Source organism: Culex quinquefasciatus, chromosome 3 (genome assembly GCF_015732765.1).
Source record: "Culex quinquefasciatus strain JHB chromosome 3, VPISU_Cqui_1.0_pri_paternal, whole genome shotgun sequence".
Classification (NCBI taxonomy): Eukaryota; Metazoa; Arthropoda; class Insecta; order Diptera; family Culicidae; genus Culex; species Culex quinquefasciatus.
Window position 1 is genome coordinate 6574082 of NC_051863.1, and position 21816 is coordinate 6595897.

At 36.7% G+C, this 21816-nt stretch overlaps 1 protein-coding gene across 1 annotated transcript in view; it reads right to left on the reverse strand.

Annotated features, from left to right (window-relative positions):
• LOC6047553 overlaps positions 1–21816 on the reverse strand; it is an 83471-nt gene that overhangs the window by 10248 nt on the left and 51407 nt on the right. The window contains exons 3-6 of the mRNA XM_038266387.1: positions 9202–9319; positions 8543–9140; positions 8359–8462; positions 8038–8190 (exon numbers count right to left, since the gene is read on the reverse strand). Of these exons, the coding sequence (XP_038122315.1) occupies positions 8038–8190; positions 8359–8462; positions 8543–9140; positions 9202–9276 (930 nt within the window). The 5' untranslated portion in view covers positions 9277–9319. The remainder of the gene's footprint in view (positions 1–8037; positions 8191–8358; positions 8463–8542; positions 9141–9201; positions 9320–21816) is intronic.

The following is a 21816-nucleotide window of genomic DNA, read 5'->3' on the forward strand; positions in this document are numbered from 1 at the left end:
TTTATAATGTAATATTACACATTTGTTGACACAAAATCTGTCACCATTTCCTGATGAATATAACCAATTTTTTTTTATGTGTAGTTTGAGATTATGATTACTATTGACGATACTTTAAAATAAACTGTAAACATAGGTTTGCAATTGCCTCAACAATCAAGCCTTAGAACACCTAGTTTCTAGTAGGAATCTTACAATCGAAAACGCCAAGGCAATGCTGTAGAGCGAATAATTTGATATTTTGAGCATTAATAGCAAACTGTGATCGCAACTTTTCATTATTCACACAAATGCTGCTATATTGTTCATCGACATTTTTTCCTCCGACAGGAGTAATTTTTTACACTATTGCTTTTCTTGTTTGCGCTTTTCATATTTATTTTATTGTAGGTTTACTTGCCTGGTATAGAGTATTTGCTACACGCAGATAATTGATTTAACAAAATATTTTGATGAATATAATCGACAACATTCTAGGTTGAATCAAACCTTGTATCTTCTCATTTCCACTAAAGTATGTTGTTATTACGAAAAACTTACTTTGAAAAACTTTCCTTTTGAAAGCTCTTTTTTTTCTCCAGTTATTTTGTGTATCCCTTGCTTGGTTTGCATTTTTACTACAAACTCATATTATAAGCTGATAAACAAACTGCGTAAAAACTTTGTTTTTATCGGCAAAGACGCCAAATATAAAATAATAAATAAAACATAAATTTTGATGAAGTAAACAAATCAGTTTCAAATCATTTGAAAGTCAAACAAATGGCAATAAATGTTATAAAAAAGATTTTTGAAGAACTCTTCTAAAGGTAGTAAAAAATTTTAATAGGTAATAAAAAATGTGGTTAAAAAATCTTTTTTTTCATAATTATTTGATTTTTCACTCCACCCTCCCCCCTCCTTTTTACATTATTTCAAAAATAGGAGGCAATAAAGTAAAATGTTACAAAAACCTAATATTTAAAATTATAAACAACATTAATAAACGTTTGTGAAATATCCGAACAAATTTTGCTTTCCCTATTTCAGCCAATTTTAATATTTTTTAAACATATTATTTTTATTGAAATTTCAATCCACACGTCAGAAAAAGCCAACAATAATATATTTGCATGAATCAGCGATGGAAGAATTATCATCAAAAGATAATCTTTCGACGCTCACCAAGAGAAAAAAAACAGAGGGGATCATAGTTCTTAATCATCTTGATTATTCGGCGGAACATATGCCACTTTTAGTTGTGTGTAAACAAAACGAAATAAATAATTGTGCTAACAAACAAATTCACAAAAAAATCATCAACTGATTGATTTTATTCGAGAAGATCGGAAGCGATTTGTTTTTGCGTGTTACGCCTCATGCCTCATTTACGGGTGAAAAAAGTTCGCAAGCGAAAAGATTGATCGAAATAGTCTTAAAGGTGCAGTAAAATTACCACCTGCTCCACAAGTGGAAAACTGTTTTTAGAATTATTTTATGCATCTGTGCCAATGTTAAGCGAAATTGGCAAAAAAACGTTTTTAATACAAAAATTTATTTTTTTTTAAATGGCTAATAATTTTATAGGATCAAGCTTTCCACTCATTTCCAGCTTTGGTATGTTCTACAAAATTTCAGAGCATTAATTTTCCAATAATTGGATGAAAGTAGCGGACCGTGCATATCTAGCCGTAAAAAATTGGCTTTCCATATTTTTTTTTATTTTCCCCATGCAAACTTTACATTCAAGTATCAATGAGTAAATGTTGACCGATTTTGCTCATATTTGGCATACACTGAAAAAAACCAATTCTCGAAATCGTGAATTAAATTCACGAATGCCAGAACCACGAAGGAATATATTCACGTTTATAGTGCAAATGCACCATACTCATGAATAAATTCCTTCGTGGTTCTCACATTCGTGAACTTAATTCACGATTACGAGAATTGATTTTTTTCTGTGTAGAGTTTTAAAATAGCTCAAGGGACAATATTCAGCTTGTGGAGCAAGGTTTTGAAAAAAACAGTCCTTTATTCTTGGCACCCTATTGCAAAATAATTTTCACTATGAAGATGAAGATTTCTAAAAAATGTAGCACCCAACATTTTGAAGAAAAAAAAACTAGAAGGGGAAAAAACAAAATCATTGAAAAAAACATTTTTTGTTAATCGAGGCTTTTTCTAGGGTCGAATCAAACTTAATTTAACTTATTGATTTCACAATTAAATGTACCTGGTAACAATTATTGGTACATTATGGAATACGATAAAACCAAGTTATCAATATTTTTTTCCTTTTTAATAAACAATCGATAGAGTCAACAATCTCAGATTGGCCATTTTGGCAGAATCCCGCAAGGTTAGGACCTGAAAAAGAAAACTAAACTAAATTTTAACTTCAGAATTTGTAGTCAGAATGTTTCACACAAAATGGATTTCGGAAAAAAGATTGCTTTCACCACAAGTTATTCAAATTTTGAACGCTGAAATGCTTATAACATCATTTTAAAATGTCGTTTATCGAAATTCTTAATTGTCCTCTCATTACATTCCAAACTGTGGACTTTCCGAAGAAAATCGCATCGTAAAATTAATCACGTCCTCAATCAATCAGACAGTTGCCGGAAAACCATTTTAACTGAACCAACTCTCGAACAAAGGCTTGCAATTTCCAATGATTCAAGCAGATCAAACGGTGCACCCCAGGTGGTGGTGTCTGTTTGCCATATAATGAGTTATTGAGTTATTTCCCAAAATTGTAAAACGATGTGGTCAACTTTGTCTGATTTCTCGAAAAAAAACCTCCGTTGAAATAGTCTGCAATTAAATTTCACACGATTAAATCATGTTCTTGATTACTTTATGCTTCCACAGCAATTACTCCACATAAGGTGTAGGTGTTCAGTTCATGTATGCCAAAAAGTGGTTTTTATACGTTCCTATCGGCTTTGCCTATTTATGTCTTGCACGGGTCGCTGCCAAATGAACCGAAACTTTTTACTTGGCTTTTGAAATATTAGGAGAAATTGGGGCATCGTGGGTATCAGTTCTAGTTTTATAGGCTGTTAATTTGACAATAAAATGTGTTCATTGAAATGTTTTATGTTTTTTACAAGAATTTAAGATTTCATTTATATAAAATTTATACATAATAATAGTCCAATGAAATTCATAAAACTAAATACCTACTTTTTTAACATAAAGCATAATTTTCCCTTCCCCAGAACAACACTCACATCGTCTGCTGCAGCCACCTCGCAGTTAGTTGGCCATTTAACCGCCGAACGCAAACCAGAATTATCTCTTTCGAGTGGCCCCCCTCTTCTTCTGGAAGGGGTCGTTGAGCAGCGCAGCATAAAAAAGCTCCACGATACGCGTAAAACAGAAGCTCAAACGAGATCAACGCACACACACACACACACACACACGCACTGAAACTGCATAAGATATTACAGCATCGAACGCAAAGCATACAAACACAATCTCATAGCAACGAGAAGAGTGAAAGTACACAAAACCGGGGCTCAAACACCAATGAAAATAAATAAAATTGCATAAAAAACGAGCCAATGAGTGGGGCCACGTGAGAAGCGAAGGAGAGCACATACGCTCGCGAGATAAAGTGGAGCATAACTTTTGAAAAGGGTGTATTGTTATCAATTGAATGTATTTTTTTTTAATTTTCCTAAAACTAACATGAATGTGAGAATTTCTAATATCATCAAATCCAAATGTGAAAAATAAGTTCATTTCAAACTCAAAACCCAGAATAATACACTCGACACATGCATTGCATACTGGTTAGTAGGGTGGTGCTAAGCAACAAAAACCAATATTCGAGCAATTCGTTCGGAAATCCTTCCGGTCGAACTTCATCGTTCCATGAACTGTGTAGACCTAGCAGTGTTGGCAATTACAATTCCATCCCGAACCTATACGCCAACCATGGAAGAACTTTTCATCATGTTACCACGAATCGTGACGTTGATTAAAAACTACGAATTTCAACAATATGACGCAAGCGGCAATTTCTCAATTTTCACTCGAAAAGTGGTTTTTTGTCGCTTACGTTACATTGCTAAAATTCTACCCAAACCACCGCGCACCGGATGCTTTCGCCAAATTTACATGAACCGAATGCAATATTTACCTTGACAACACGCGCGCCAACCTACCATTCCCGAAAAAACGTGAACTGGAACGCACAAGGACACAATTCTGGCCATGGTGCACTCCTGCTCTTTTTCTCTGTCGCGAAAGTGATGTTACGATGCGGGTTCGTTATCTTTGGCCAAATGTTGAATGTTGATCCAGTATCACCTGGTGTATTACGGGGGTTTTCCAGCGTGGCAGAGAGAAAACCCTGTACTCGTGTGCAAGGGTTGGCAAAAAAGATAACCCTTGGTTTGAAACCGACAATTTCTACTCGATTTGGATCTTTGCATTGGATGGTTTGGCAATATTTATTCCCTCTTTTTTATATGAAATTTTTAAACAATACTAAACAAATGGTACGCTAAGAGTTAACCACTTTAAAGACAATAGTTCATAGTCCCACAACAGAACACATTTCGAGCCCCCTGGAGCACTGATGATGCTATCGAAATAGTGGTCAACGGTCAACACACACAACCGCACGCAGTACACTCACATGTGAACAAACAAGTTCAGACACTTCACACACACGCACGCACACGCAACATTTGATTAGGTCCTGGAAAGCCAATTTTTCAGCATCGAGCCATTGTAGATTTCTTTCAAAGAGGTTATACTGCCCATGATGACATACACTGCCGCTCTAATCAAGTCCGTCCCATATGTACTTTTGTCGATTTTGAGATAAACCTAAAAATTGTCTTGTTTGAACTTCTACTTTAAGCCTATTTAATAAAAAAGTTATGTTTGTTCTAAAAAATCCAAAATAAAAATCACTTTGGTGCTGTCCCATATTCAAAATAAAGGCAAGTCAGTTCCTTGTATAAAAATGTCTTACAAATCAACAGCAAAAATTTTCAAATAATTATATTTACTCAGACTATGTACCTAAGTACTCGCAGAACTTAAAAACACATAGTTTTTCATATTGACGGAATATTTTGAATTTTGAAGCGTCATAGTAGAAAACTTATTTTGCCTTTTTTTCTCATACATGGGATAACCACGGTAATAAAATAAACTACGTACCATTGAGCTAATATTCAATGCAATCAGTACTTTTTCCTTCTTGAATGAATAGCCATGGTCTGGTTCTGGATTTAGGTTCCCCTTCCGTTAAACGATTCTGGATTACTTAATTTAAGGGCCCAGATATTGATACATGCAATCAAATATCTATTTGTTCTGCAGCAGAAGAAATAGAAATAATACAACGTTGCTGGCTAAATTTTCGCTGCTGGAAACTTTTCTAGAATCATCCTCCAATTAAATAAACCTGAAACAAACAAACCTTTAAATCTTTGATAAAAATGATTTGGAAAACCACCAAAACAAACCAACAAATGACAGGCAAATTTCTGTTGTAAATGTTCAAGCCTACCTTGATAACCTTACAGACTTGCCTTTATTGATGGATAAATAAAGTCAGGTCAGTCCCAGCATGAAAATTTATCAAATTTACCTATAAATTTTAACTTTTTTGAGTAAATTTTTGGATAGGGATACTTTTTGAACCAATATTGAAGTAATTGTTGAAAAAAGTATGTAAAAATTGGTGATTAGAAATGTAAAAAAAGGTGAAACATTTTCTGGGCTTCTCACGGCGATATCTCAGCACTCACTTTTTACATATGGGACGGACTAGATTGGAGCGGCAGTACATTTCCCAAAAAAAAACAATTTAAAATGACCAAATATTGAGTATAACGGCCTTTTGAAAAATAAGACTTGTTTCCAAACTGTTCAAAATATTTTTTTAAAAGATCAAAAAATTACCTACCAGATACCGTCGTCAGGGGTGACTTTGTGCCTTTCAGCATGGTTTTATGACCCAATTGCACCTGGATCAGGGAATTTTTTTTTGGTGTGTAACTTACATTGGCTATGATTTGCCGAAGACACCAAATCGATTAGAAATCCCTTTCCAACAGTCTTTGATAGTCTGCCTTCGTTCGTTTAACTCACAAACGAATGAGTGCTATGCAAAGTCACTGACACTGTCATTGACTGTGAAATAAATTCGCTCAGAGAACGGTCGTTTAACATTCTACCGAGCTTCCGATCAACGCTCCCATGATTGCGTTCAAATGAATTCTGTCGCCACAAAGCAAGCACAAGGAAGAGAGAAAGAGTGAGAGTAGAGAGAGAGAGAGAGAGAGAGAGAGAGAGAGAGAGATGAAAAACCAGAAGAAAGAGTGTTCATTTTTCGTTCGTTAAGTTTTTGTGTTTATTCTCGATTTCGTTGAGATCTTTTCAAACACGCACGAAGCAAAATGATCATCGTTCGGTCAAAAAGTTCATCGTTTGTGCATAACGAGAGAGAATTCAGAGAAAAATGTCCATTTCCGGTCTCTTTTCGCTCAATTCTCTCCCGTTAGCGTCGAATTCCTTCATTTTCTTGACATTCGCGTCCAATTTTTTGCTGCCTTATTCCTGTTTGTGACTTTTTAAATGCATTGGAGTTCATTGCTTATGTAAGTGAGTTCATTGTAAGTGCTCGTTTGAAAACTTACCAATGAAATTGAAAATATGTTCACCAACCATCGCCAGGCAATGACGATCGTGATAAGCACTTCGTTTCGTTTCGTTTTCGTAAATGATCGCTGACAGACAGTTTTTTAATCAAGACTAACATTTCGAAAGGGCGTAATATTCAATGTTTGGCCCTTTTGAAATGTTAGTCTTGATTTTAAAAAATTGAAAATATTGTTATCGAAAAGATCGGAAAATTACACGAATGCATCATATTTTAACATTGAAAATAATGGTCCGAGTTAGTGGGGTATCGACATTAGAAAATGGAGGATTGTTTGGGTGAAACATTAAAAACATCAATTTTCCTGTTTTTAATCACTTGCATGGCAATATCTTAGCAACTAAGGGTCGTATCAACAAAGTTCTGAGAAGCAAAATATAGAGAATTTTCTCAACTTTTCAAAAATATTTAAATGGCTTTAACTTGAAAACGGTGCACTTTATCAAAATTTCACTTAAATCCAGGTTTTTAAGCGAAAATGGCGTTCGAATTGTGAACGCTCGAACTGTCAAAATCGCGCAGTAGCACCAACATTAGAAAAAAAGTATGGCTGTCATGCCATGGCACACTTTTTTCGTAATGTTGGTACCATTTCGTGATTTTGACATTTCGGGCGTTCACCATTCCAACGCCATCTTCGCTTAAAAATGTGGATACTTTTTGATTGCAAATTTGATTTTACATCGGAAAATGAAGTTGATAATTTTTTGCGCAACCTGGAAATTTCCGAAAAGTTGGCTTTTGAAAACGTTAAACTAAAAATCACCAAAAAAATTTCACCGTGTACCATACTTCAGTGTAGTCCGTTCCTACAACTTTGCCGAAGACACCAAATCGATCAAAAAATTCCTTCAAAGATACGGATTTTTGAATTTTTATACGTCATTTTTGTATAGACAACTGCCACATTTGTATGGAATATTATATGGACAAACTAATGATGCCAAATGGCTTCTTTGGGCATACCGAAAGCACCAAAAAGTTTCATCCCTTAGGTTAAAAAATTGCACTAACTTGAATCTTATTACAAAAAATTGGCTCGTTACATTGAAAGAAAATCAATCTCGGACAGTGATATAGCAAAACCGGATAACTAAAACAAAACCACATTTTTTCAGAATCGCTCCCAGGCTTCCTTCACGAGCTCTTAATACTTTCTTATCATTATTGCTATTATATACAGTGGCGAATTAAATCAAACAACAGGCGACTAACGCAACGCAGATTAGCCCACGTAAAGAAATCCTCTAAGCTTTTGCAATGCGTCCAACCGGTTCAAAGGGCAGAGGGGGAAGAGTGTTCGTGCGAAGGAAGAGTATTTTTGTTAAGGGGTGACATCGTTAGCAGGAGCGTTTTCAAGTGGCTGTCCGCGATGATGGCGATGACTGCTGTTTGCTGCGGCCCCGGGCTGGGCTCTTCTCCGCCGGTGTGCCAACTTCCTGCCGGTTCACGTTCCGGTAGTAGCGATGTTTGCCACCGGGATCGCCGAAAAAGTCCTCGAAGCCGTTGCTGAGTGGCTGTTGGGCAACAAATGAAGATTGAGTCGAGGGAGGGGGGGTTGGATTCAAGTGCAAGCTTAACAAAATGACGACTTTGAGTTTGTTTAAGGCATAACGACGGAATGGAAGGTCGTTAAATTTGGATAAAATGGGCGAGTTTTACAAATGAGCGTAAGCTTCACTTACTTGGGACAAGTGGTCGGAATGGAAGAGGCCGGGTTGGTTCCAGCTTTTGGTCCAGTCGTTACCGTACGCGTAAGCTGGTTGGTAACCAATCAGGTTACCTAACGCTAAAACAAATTAAACAATGTGAAATTAATTCCCCTACAAGTAGGCAATCAGAGAAGCACTCTCCACTGCTAACGCTTACCTGCGTGGTAACTGACAAAGTTCTGCGGCAAAACGGACAGACTTGGTTTGGCTGGTTGGTGAAAATCGTGTGCCACGATGGCCTTCGTCGGATGGATACTGAGGGGCTTCTTCACAAAGGGTGCCGGATGATGTAGCTTGTGGCCCTTTTGGCCATAGTCAAAATTGAACACCGAGTAGTTTGGTATCCGGAGGTCCTTGTAAACTGGCAACACTGGCACCTGCGCGGGCGCCGGCGCCGCCAAGTGGTAACCGAATTTCACCGGTTGACTGTGGTGCTTCAGGTGGTACAGATCCTTCTCCCAGGGCATCGGCACGGCGTACGTGCTGTCCACGGTGCTAACGGTGTTGTGGTGGTACTGACCCTCCAGGGAGGTGTACCGGCCGTCCGGCGTCTGGGCCACCAGGAAGGTTGGCCGCGTGCCTCGCTGCGGATGTGGGTAGACTTGGTGATGACGCTGCTCCAGCAGCACTCCGTCCGGGACGGCAATGCCGTCCTTCTGGAGTCGGTTCAACGCTAGCCGGTCGGTGTGGAACGCCGAGTCCGGGATTTTACCGCCGGCGTGTGGCAGGACCTGCTCGCGAAAGAGCTGGCGTTTCTGGGGGGTAAAAAAGTGAACACTGGTTAATTTTGAGGAGCTCACTGAATTGTGGAATTACCCTGATTACGTGCGCTAAACCGTAGTGCTTGCTGAGCAGTATCGAGATGAGAATTATGTATAGAAAGTGCTTCATTTTGATGGCATATGGGTGGCGCTGGAGTCGATGCGAAATTAATCTGTGAAGAAGAGAGAGAATCTGGTTACTGAAACGAACACAAGTGTACAAAATATTCATCTTGTAATTTAGGCAATCAGCCACTCTATTTTCAGTATTTTGCTATGCCACTAATGGTTTGTAATTTGAAGGATGGCGAAGCAGTTAAACACTAAATTTTCATTTAAAAATAATAATTATTATGGTAATGTTATTATAATGGTTGTCATTCCTTGTAAATTGTCGATCAAATCTGTTTTTGACAAGATTACTGCAGTGAATAATTAAACCCTGTATCCAGAGGCAAACGCTTTGTTTGATCCTTCCTCCCAACAAAGTCAGTGGAGATGTGGTGTGGTTGCTGTCGAAAATTCAATTAAGCCCTTGTGACCACACAGGTTCAGACATTTTGAGTGCTTTTTCAGCCAAATCAAGTCCGGGAACATTTTTGTTGTCTCTTTCGTAGATTCACAGGATTCTTCATTTTGAGGATCCAACTTTTGGTGTCCCCATCATGAAGCTCACCCAAGTCAATTACTCTTCTTCCCGGCAAACACCCTTACGTGGAGTGCTCTCCGGAATTTGACTCTTTTTCACTTATCTCCGAAAACGTCCTTGCACTGCAGCACAAGTGTTTGGTATAAGACCATGCCTTTACAAGGAAAGGGGTAGCATTTTATCCATCACACCCCGCATATCTTCATCTAACCGTACACACGAAAAGTCCAGAGAAAAACACCCCTCCCACGCTGGACGGATCTCCCATGTTGATGGAAAGAAATGCCAACAATCATTAGTCTTCATTACTCAGTTTCTGTTGCATTTTCCGAAAGGTCGAGTGGTCGAGCACTGAGCATGATACCTTTTCCACCCGCCCCTCACGTTCCCCTTCATTGCGTCTGTCAGCTCCGGTTGGAAAAACGAACTGAACTAAAATAACCAACGGGAATAGTTTTAGCTACTAGCTTTTTCTTCTTTTCAGGTCGGTTCAAGTAGTGTGCGCTTGATTATGGCCAGTGCTTTTTTTTGTTAGTTTGATCCTCTTGGAGTTGAAAGTGGACTTTTGTTCTAGAGTGAGTGCTGTCGGTTTAAGTTTATTGAGTCTTGGAAGTGTTTGCTTTCCTGCAGGTTGAATTCGCTACTGAACCGATACATCAGTTATAATTACTTTCAAGAATGATTTCAAACACTACAAGACAGAAAAATCCTTTTTTTTTTTTTTGTTGCATAAACTTATTATTAAAATTGTATTGTGTACTAAAATTATGAGTAACTGATCAAAAGAAATTTAATGTTCAAATTAAAACATAAATCCACCAGAAAAAATCTATCTCAATCCGGGAACCAATTTCAGCTTTTTACAGTCATCCCACAAATTCGGAACACTTTTGTGATAATTTGTCAATAACAAGCCAAATGCATCTTTTCTGTCGACCCTACTATTGTACGATCAGTTCCTAACTGGACTCGGTCGTTGGAAACGACCGTCGGCTCAACGACCGACAAAATAGGCGGCGGGTCAGATGCGGGCATAAAAATGTCAAAACATCTCCTCCCTCACTTCGTCTCACCATCCAGCTGCAGCTTTGTTGACAAACAAGCGGAGCACGTGGTCGCATGATGGCGGCATCGAGCCAGAATTAGGGGTGATCATGTGGTTTTTCAAGAAAAATGATATTAATTCAACTGAACTAAAAATTTGCGGCTTGTTCAAACAATTATTCCTGATGTTGGCAAGGTGATTATAAGTGAAAATTGTAATCCACAATTTTTCTATAAATTCAACTTTTTCACACCAATTGGGAACCCCTAGGTATATCCACGACCGTTTCCAATTACCGTGAGAAGATGTCAGAAAATCCAGCTAGCAGCTAAATCCACAATATAAAACGTTTAAAAATTACAGTCGGTCAATACATCAATCGGAAGATCCCAAGAAAAACTTTCACATAAAGGTAAAAGCAAATCATTATGTTCAATTATCGATTTGCTATGATTTTTTGAACACTGTCCGATCTGTAAACTGTTCCGAAAATGAGGAAAATTTTGAATTACTAAATTTTCTGAAATTGAAAATCTAAAAAAATCTTAACAAGCCTATTCCAATGTTAGTTACATGGTGAGAATTGCCAAATGTAATTATAACATGACAAATACAGTCAAACTTCTTTTTACGCGAATTTTGGTTCTCGCGTAAAAAAAATCGCGTAAAAAAAGTTCGCGCTATTTTGAATTTTTCGCGTAAAAAGAGTTCGCGCTAGTTTGAATAGCTCGCGTAAAAAGAGTTTTCAGTATTTTTTAGTTATATAAAGTATTGTATTTTTCTAATAATAATAATGTAATTCCAGGTTATTCAAAATAGCTTCAGTGACTTACGCTGTATATTCTTCAGCAGGTTGGGATGTTCTGGGTTATCCAAGAACTTCCGGAAGTAAAGAACTTATTATCTACCTGTTCAACAAGGGTCTGTGCCAGTGTATCCACCATCGTAATAATTGCAGGTACCTCAACCTGCAAAATAAACAGTCGATTCTCTGACTGTCCATCTTCTCGATATCAATTTTCCTCTATCCGTCAATAAATTTTTGAGACCCTTCAAAAGCATGCTTTGTTTTTATTTTTCGTTCTATAATTTAATACCTTCCGTTCTCGACGGTCCCTTCAATATCGACACGGAAAAAGTCGATTGTAATTCCCTTTCGCTAAAGAGCAATTCCAGCAAATTTTTACCCGATTTCAATGAAAGTTTGTAGACAGGTAATCCTAGGCTTATATAAGCCATTTTTGTGTATATGGAGCCAGTTGCACTCAAAAATGACATTTGAGAAGGGCGTTGGTTATTTAAATATTTTTGTTTTTCATAATTTAAAATAACTGTATCTCGAGGTGAGTGAAAGAAAGCTTATTTTAGGGGACATGAAATGTCAACTTTTAAGACATTTCCAAAATGTGCAAAAAATGTTTGACCGAGATATGAATTTTTGAATCAATACTGATTTTTTCAAAAAATAAAAATATTGGTCGCAAACATTTTTCCACTTGTTTTTTTATGTTAAAATTAGTGCTCATGTTAGCAAACTTTGAAAAAAATATTTTTGAAAAGCTGAGAAAATTCTCTATATTTTGCCTGCTTCAACTTTGTTGATACGACCCTAAGTTACTTAGATATTGTCATGCAAAAGTTTAAAAACAGGAAAATTTATGTTTTCTCCCGAACAGACGGTAACAACTTAATTCATGCCATTTCAATTACAAATACTGTTAAAATAACAGAAAGTGTAATGGAATATTCTTGCAAAATACATTTCTGCATAAGAGTTCAATAACAGTTTATGTTATCATAACAAAATTTGTTATCGGTCTGATATTGATTGAAAGCCAGAACAACTTGGGAATAACATTCTTTGTTATGGAAGAATACCTCAAACTGTTATTGGGATGATCGGATTAGTTGTTAAAATAACAAAAAATAATAACAAAGATTTGTTCGAAGAATAACTTAAAATGGTATTAGTCTGTTATTACAATAACAATCCAATAACAAAAAATCTTAACGGCGAATAACAAATCTTGTTATAAATAACATAAAATGTTTTTGGCCTAGTATTTTTAAATATCAAAAAATGTTATTCCCAAGTTATTTCCGTCTGCTCGGGCTAAGTCTCACTCAATCAATCCACCATTTTCTAATGTCGATATCTCAGCAACTAACGGTCCGATTTTAAATTTTAAAATATGAAACATTCGATCTTTCCGAAAAAAAAATATTTTCAAAATTTTAAAAGGACGTAATATTGAATATTTGGCCATTTTGAACATTAAAAAAAGATAAAAATTGAAATAACAAGCCATGGTCTCAACATTTGAATGAAAAAAAGTGTTTTAAAATGTATTTTACACCTTTCCAATTGTTTTGCAATCGTTAGTTTTTAACATATCCAAGTATTAAAGAGATATTTTTTTTCGCCGAATTGGAATTCCACAAAATATGAAAATATTTTTTATCGATTCCGGACATGCTAAATGTAATTTTAAACGCAGGAAAATGCATTTCCTATTGTTTTCAGTTGGTTAGTCTTCTATTACTTTTAAAATTTTAAGTTCTTTGAAAAAAAAATGCCTTCTGATTTTTCGAACCGATTTTGAAGAAGTGGGTGACATAAACTTTGAAAAATAAAAAATGGCTATAACTCGAAAACGGTGCAATTAAAAAAAATCCTTTTTAAGTACTTTTGGATTGAAAATTCGATTTTACATCGAAAAATGAAGTTGAAAAATGTTTGAGACCAATATTTTTTTTTAAATCAGTCTTGATTCAAAAATTCATAGGTCGGTCAAAGATTTTTTGCACAATCTGGAAATTTCTGAAAAGTTTGCATGTTTAAGTTACAAAAAAGTGAAATAAAACATGTCCAATAAAATTTTTAGCGTGCATCATTTTTTAATTGTATTCCTTATCCATACCTACAACTTTGTCGTAGATACCAAATCGAACAAAAAATGCCTTCAAAAGATACCGATTTTTATTTTTTCATGTATCATTTTTGTATGGCCAGCTGCCAAATTTTTATGGAAAATAATATGGACAAACTAATGATGCAAAATGGCTTCTTTGAGCATACCGAAAGCACAAAAAAAGTTTCAGTCTGATTAAAAAATACCAAAAAAAAAATCGAATGACCGAAACCTGAGAGAATTGCTCAGGTACAATGTACGTTCACCAAATAATCCTGATTAACGCGGGAAGTAAGACTTAAACATCAATCAATTTATTTGATAACACGAAATTTTCAACTGAGTTAAATTTCCCACAAATAATACATTCAAACCACTTCCCCATTATGCAGCTCAGTTTATCTCCTTATCATATTATCCAGATCAATCGAAATTTCCAACAGTACCGAAAAAAAACCTTTGCACAGGGTCGCGCAAATCGATCGCTTAATCCTGCTTGTTCCGTGATTACTCCCAATTTCGGGCCAGATTCACGATGGGGGCTTTCCAACACCCCATCCAAGAGAGAGAGCGAGACCCTCATTTCCGTTACCGCGTCCCGCTCAAATGAGCTGCTCCCGGAAAAGTGTGTGTACCACTTTGGCGTTGAGCTTTTGATGCTTTTCAGTTGTGGGGGTGGAAGGGGTCGACTAAAGTGCACCGATTATCGGCTTAGTGCTCAGTCGGTCGTGGAAGTAGCTCAGAGAGTGTGACAGCTACTGCGGTGGGAGAAGGAAGGGGGGTGATTTACTGAAAACCTCTTCTCCTCCACTCAGTCCTCTCCCCTCTTCCCGCACGTGCACAATGAATCGGTGAATTATGGCCTCGGCAAAGAGCTCATAATCGCCTTTCCATTAGCAGAAGCAGTGGCAGCAGCAGCATCAACCCAACCACCAGCACCATTATTAACGTTCACTCTCGTGTGATCTTCGATTCTTGGTAAAGTGGGAGGAAAATTCGACAAAATTGGGTATTACTTATGAAATGGTTCTAGGGACAAGAAGTGGCACAAAAATGGTTTTAAAAACAAATTCGGCACGCAACATGAAAATGTAAATATCTTCAAATTAATTATACTTTCATTTGCTCAAAACTAAACACATACCGAACAATAGGTTCAGAACAGTTTCCAACCACCGCTCCAAGAAAATCAACATCATCATCTGGTAAGGCATCCCACCCTCCCCTTGTCATCATCTCAAGCGCACTGCAACCAAGTTATTATTCCGTAATAATATTTTCCCATGGTGTCACCATAAATTAGGGAGCAAGTTGAACGTCAGAGGGCGCGACGACGACGACGACGACGCCCCCCTTAATAGTGCCACTATGTTTATAGACTGCTTAATTTGCATGCTACTAGCCACCCACCCACCCACTTTACCCTCCAGTGATGAACCACTTTTTGTTTAGAAAATGGCATTCATCGCGGTGGCGCCGCGCCGTGTGACACGTGCTGCCACCATCCCCGAGCTTCATGAACTGTGAGAGTGCGCTCGAGACAGTTACATTTAAATTAGGAGAGGTACAGTGTTGGTTGGAAAATTTCAGACTTAGAAACAATTAGGAAATTTCAAATATATAAAGTTTAAATAGCCGAATATCAAAAATACGAAATATCAACAATACGAAAAAATTTATCATCGAATATCAACAATACGAAATATTTCAAAATAAAACATAGAAATGCAAATCAAAAATAGAAATTAGACAAATATACTTTTAGAAAAAAAACATCAAATTTTAGTCTGGAAATTCAGATTTGGTGGTGGAAATAATTGAAAAGTTGAATACCTAATAATCAAAAAAAATAAAATTTAAAGCATTGAAATTTTTATATTATATCAGCATTAATTTGGCTTATTAGGGAAAATTGTTAAAATTTTAAAATGCCTGACGTTTCAATTTTGTTTCCATTCTATTTTATTTATTTTTGAAAGACAGGGTAATATTTAAAAATAAATTTATGATTTTAAATCTGAAAAAAATATTACATTCTTGTTCATCAAACACAAGAAGCTGGGGCAAATCACGACAAATGTAACGAATTAGAACAGCTATTTAAGTCAATTATTTTTCAAAATGTTTTGAATGGCTTCGATTCGTTGGAACAGAAACAAAACTCGATTATCAGAAGTTTCAATTATCCAAAGTTCGATTATTTGAAAGTTTATATAGGACTTTAGATAATAGATAGTCACGAAAAAATGTTTCCTTATTTTTTCTACCATAAAAAAATATGAAACTAGAATTCTGCAACCCAATTTTAGTAAAATTTGAATGAATGATTGCCTAAAAAGTTACCAAATTCATTTTTTAAATATTTCATCGTTGCCATTTTGGCCGCCATTTTGGATTTGAAAATTCGTCATGTCGTCCCGATTTAGATTGTAATTTTTTACAATTTTACATTGACTGGTATCATTTTATTAGTTTTATTTATAAATTATTTATTAGACTTTTTCAAAAAAAATGAGCTTTTCTAGTAATGTTATAAAAAATATATGTATAAGAAATATATTTATGGAAGACTTATTTAATTTGAAGCACATTGAATAAAAAAAATCGTTTAATATCCAATGCACAAAAAAAAATTTTTAAATACTTTTAAGCTTTTTGAAAATTGTCGTCCTTGTTTAGGTTGAAGTGTAGATTACCACCAATTATGTCACGCTCTAGGGGGGAGGGGGGTCTGAGAAAGTGTGACATTGCGTGTTATAAGTATAAGGAAAGCGTTACAACGGAGGAAGGGGGGGGGGGTAAATTTTGGCTGATTTTAGCGTGACGTACTTTATGGATGAAGCCATATTTTACGACGATATTTAAAAAAATCTTTAATTTTAATAATAATTTGTTACTCATATTGCATTATTATGGAAATTGAAGTATTTCCTTTGTTAATTCGTTATTGTGTTAAAATTTAATAAAATAACACTGCTCATTCCAGTTTAGTGAAAATCTTTACAAAATGGCAAAAAAAATCAAAATAATAAATTGAAAAAAACAAGCTCAGGTTTCAAGTTTTTCAAAGCAATAATTTTTTGCCCCCCTGATTATTCATGCTGTCTTTTAAGGGGGGGGAGCGACATAAACTTTCAAAACGGTAAACGGCCTAACTTGGCAAAACAAATTGTATGCTTCACACTTTCAATGAATTCTGAACTTTTTTTAAAATGTCCAATAACCAAAAGTTCCAGTTTTTGCTTTTAGGGTGTTTTGAAACCGCCTCGAGTCAGGGCTTATAAAAAAACACCCATAAAGCAAAAACTGAAAATTTGGTTTATTGGACCTTTTAAAAACTCTAGAATTGATGATTTTTGAACCTTGAAATAAAATGGAATATTTTGGAAAAAAAACAGCTTTTTGCTAATTTTTCTTACGGGACCATCCATAAACCACGTGGACACCTTAGAGGGAGTATGGCGATTGTCCACGGGGGTAACAAATTCCCAAAAAAAGTGTCCACGTGGTTTAGGAATGGTCCCTAACTCAAAATTTTGCCGAAAACATCAAATCGATCAGAAAACTACTCAAAATTATGTTGGATTGGGAATCTTGAAAAAAAAAAGCAAAAGAAAAGAGTTGCCAGTTTGGGGACCATCCATAAACCACGAAGACACTTTTTTGAAAATCAATGGAGCACTTCCATTCGAGCAGTTTTTGCTTTTTTCTACAATGCATTTCTTATGGAGCGAACTGTCAACAACTGCTCGACTGCGGGTGCTCCGTTACAAAATCCACTTTGGTTAAAATCCAGATTTCTGCCCATGGTGGAACGCCCCCTACTCCATTGCATTTCCTAAAACATTAATTTCTCTAAAACAAATTAGCTTGAGAATGTTTTGGCGACGAACATTAGAACGCGTTTTTTATGTGAAATTGTACATTTCCAGAGTTAGAATGTTAAACTAAGGTTTTCAAAGTTAATTGTTTTAGTCTTCCATCAGTCAAGCTAGCATAGCATACACTGAAAATTATTTGTAAAAAAAAAAACAAGAAATTCAAAAATTAAGTAATACAATTGCAAATAATGCAATCATAACAAATTGTTAAGCCAAGACAAACCAAAATATGATCCAATAATAAGGTCTCCAAAACCTTGAACCATCAGTCTATCGCACAACTCACATGATGTTGTTTGCACTTGTCAGCAAAGCGTTACAAACTTGTGGTATAGCTGTGGCTTACCACGGAACACTGCAGCAACAGCAGTAGCAACGGCAGATATTGTACAAACGTCTTATCTGCGAACACACCAACCACGGTTCACGTGTAAACGCATCCAGGCTGCGTTGTTGTTTTTGTTGTTGTTGTTTGTGCCGCCACCGCCATGTACAACTTCATCAAGTCCCGCTTGACGGTGTACACACAAGTGCGTCTTGTATGTAAATTTTCACCAAAATGTAAACCTCTTCTCGTACAGTGGGTGCGATGATATTTGCTAAAAACAAATCGTCACCCCCATAGGGTCGGTTGATGAAGACACCACCTTCATCAGGATCTGCGATTGTCGCGTATTATCGCGTGTTGAGTATCAACCACGAAGCCACAAGACGACCCAAGGTTCGCGGTTTGGTCCCACGACACGGTCACCCCGCTAATCGAATCATGAACCCTTTTGGCATTCCGGAGGCTTAGGCTTAATCTGGGCTTTACGCCTCCCTCGCTCTACTCCACTTCTTGAGGTCGCGGTTGTCTCCTCCACCCCCGCGTTAATTCCGCAACAAAGGACTTCACCGCACCACGGCATGGGCACAGTTTTTAATCCCACCCTCCGCGAGGACGATGGACCTTCCCCCTCTAGCAGAGGGCATGGGGACCTATTAAGCTCTTAAAACGTAAGCAGACCGTAACCACCTGTGTGACGGATTGGAAAACCACAGCTCCAACCCCAGCTGGCCGGTAGTCCTGGCAACACTCCCTGTCCTCGGCACTCTCTGTCACCGTGCGTGAACCGGATAATTTAGATTCATGAACCGGGTCGGCCGGCTGGTGTTGTTTCCACTCGCTGAATGCCTCGGCAATTGTTCGGCTAGGATGGTCTTGCTTCGGACAATTCATTGGGAAGTTTTTCAAACTTTCGCACAGATCTATTGGCTAGATATGATGGAAAATTAATTAATTTGCGTGTATTTCAATGATTTAAATAGATTTTTGATCAGATTTTATAACGACGTAATTGTCGCTAGTCGCTTTTTGACGTTCGCACTTTGTAAACAATAACAATTTATACAATGACAAGCTCGTTTTATATTTTCCGAAGTTTGGTTGAATTTAGGTGCCAGAGTACGTGCGTCAAATGCGTTCTGACCTGAAAACCCTTTGGCCAGTTGTCGCAAAAACAGCAACTTTCAGGGTGTTTCAAGATAGCACGACAAGTTTGTAGCTTCTTTCATATGAAAATTGTCAACAATGCTCGGAGTATTCCCGTTTTTATTGAATATCTCAGGATTGAAATCGAGTTTTAGGGACCTGTGAAGATCAAAAGGTGAGGCATGGAGAGCTTCACAAAATGGCGTCCTTAAGGGGTTACACACGTTTAGAAAATGACAAAATTTATAAAAAAAATCGAAGAATTTATTAAATCAACTTAAAAGATGATTTTCAATCATTCCTGAAAGTTTCATGAAAATATTTCATGATTAAACTGAGTAAGAGATGATTTAAGCTGAAAATGTTTCGCAAAGCGAACTGTCAAACTTTGCAAGCTTTTTTCTCTGAACACCGAGTTGATTTACGGGTGCCGCGATATCTCGAGATGGGATAGACCAAATTGACTGAAATTTGGGAGAGACTCGCAGATAGATTTTAAAATTTTGCATTTGAAAAAAAACATAACAATATTTTTAATTTTTTTCAAAAATATACTTTTTGAAAATCGGCCTTCGTCATGCACACGAGACCGGTCTTCACCAAAATTTTGAGCCGATTTGGTCAAGCGATGTTGAGATATTGTATATTTTAATGTCCTGAAAACATGTTAAAAAAAATTGAGTTTGTGCTCAAACCTACCTCTGACATTTTGCCAATTTACATGTATGCAACCCCTTAACTTAAATTGGTTCAAATTCCTCGTGCGAAACTTTGTGTGTTCCTTTTCTATGATTTTTTTTTTCAATTACTTCGTCAATAAAATTTTTCATGCAACTGTCCATACAAAAAGGCTATTCAAGTATTCAAAAACCCTCATGATGAAGATTTTCTGTTCGATTTGGCGTCTTCAACAAAGTTGCAGGTACTACTTAGAACTTCTTAGAAAAAATAGCTGCATTCTAAAATATATACACTCAGAACTGGACTACGGCATACGAGAGGATAAAGAGCACGATTCGGTAGTAAAATGGTACTGTGTGCGGACTGAGAGGATAAAGCCTACCGAGAGTACTTTACTCATGGGTTCATCTTCAAAAAAAGTTTATCCATAAAAAAAGTACCGGTACCGAGACTCAAACCCAAGACCTTCGGCATATTGAACCGTGCCTTTGCAGTATGGGCCACCATGGTTCGGTGAATAAGTGGCGGTCATTTGTCTATATAAGCCACTCAATAGGATGAACTGTTTCAATGAACGAATGAACACACGAGAGGACTATACTCTCGCAAAATAGCACTTTCCTCACGTTTCTTTTCGTGAGGACTATCCCCTCGTTCTTTAACTTTGGGTGTACCTTTTTTTTATTCAACTTTTTTGTAAAAAAAATTGACTGCGCAAATCATAATTAAAAAAAAAAAAACATTTTCGAATACGTAAAAATCCTGATTTTATTTTAAAAAAATAACAGAAAAATTGATGTTAGGCACCGTTTTTGAGTTATAAGATGATCACGTCGTGACCAAGCTTGACCATCTTTCAAAATATTTATTTGAAAATATCAAAAAATTTCCTTTAAATTTGCTTAAAAGATGTTAACATTGAAATAATGGTTGCTGAAATACAGCCTCCATAAGCAAATTTCAGAACAAAAACCCGATTTAATCCCACATGGGGTGAGAAAAAGCCTTTTTTTATTAAATAATATAACAATGGTAGAACAGATTAATATAACAACACCAGACACGAAACAAAAAATCTCTTCCAGCGAGATGGTGTAAACCGAACAAAGCAGGCGCAAATCAAATTCGAGGTTACAAGTGAACCGCGTGTGCCGCACAGTGCAGGGAAGCTTGCCAATCAGCTCCTAGGCTTCATCCATAAAGTACGTCACGCTAAAATCAGCCAAAATTCCTCTCCCCTCCCTCCCCCCTTTGTCACGCTTTTCCTATTCTTATAACACGCAATGTCACACTTGCTCAGACCCCCCCCCTTCTCCCCTAGAGCGTGACATACTTTATGGATGACGCCCTACGAAAGTGAGAGAGTCAGAGAAAGCTATTTTTACACCCGCACCACTACACACTCAATCACGATACCTTAGGTAGATAGCCATTGGCGTCGATGAAAAGCTTAGATAGCTCCTAATGGAATCCAATGAACTCTATTAAATAAATTTACTATATCACGAAAAAATGAAGCCTACTTTTAGGAGATTTTAGGAGCACACGGGAAACAAATTGATTGTAGCCGGATGAATGTCCTATGTCACAAAAGTTTTTGCATAAACATTGGTCAGTTATGCAAAAACGGACAGGGCAAAAGAAACCGAAAAGCTACGATATCTTACATGTTGTACGAAACATCGGTAGACAAGCTACTACAAACGAGTATATCTCGAGCAACAAAATATATGCACCAGCATTCTCGCGCCAGCATTCGAAGCTCAACTTGACAACTGGTGGACATTGCGACGAAGCGTTGACAATCGATGCAGCGTGATTTTTTAGCAATTTTTCCGATTAAAATTCATGCTGAATCGTCATATTTACGAAGATGAAAATGATGTCCAGCCATAAAGTCAAACCTATACCTTTCTTTAGTAAGAAAGGCTATCAACATAGTGTTGAACTATCAAGTGACGATAACTTAGCAATTTTCAATGTAAAACAAATGAAAGTATCGATCTCTCGAATAAAATGTTGTCACAATTT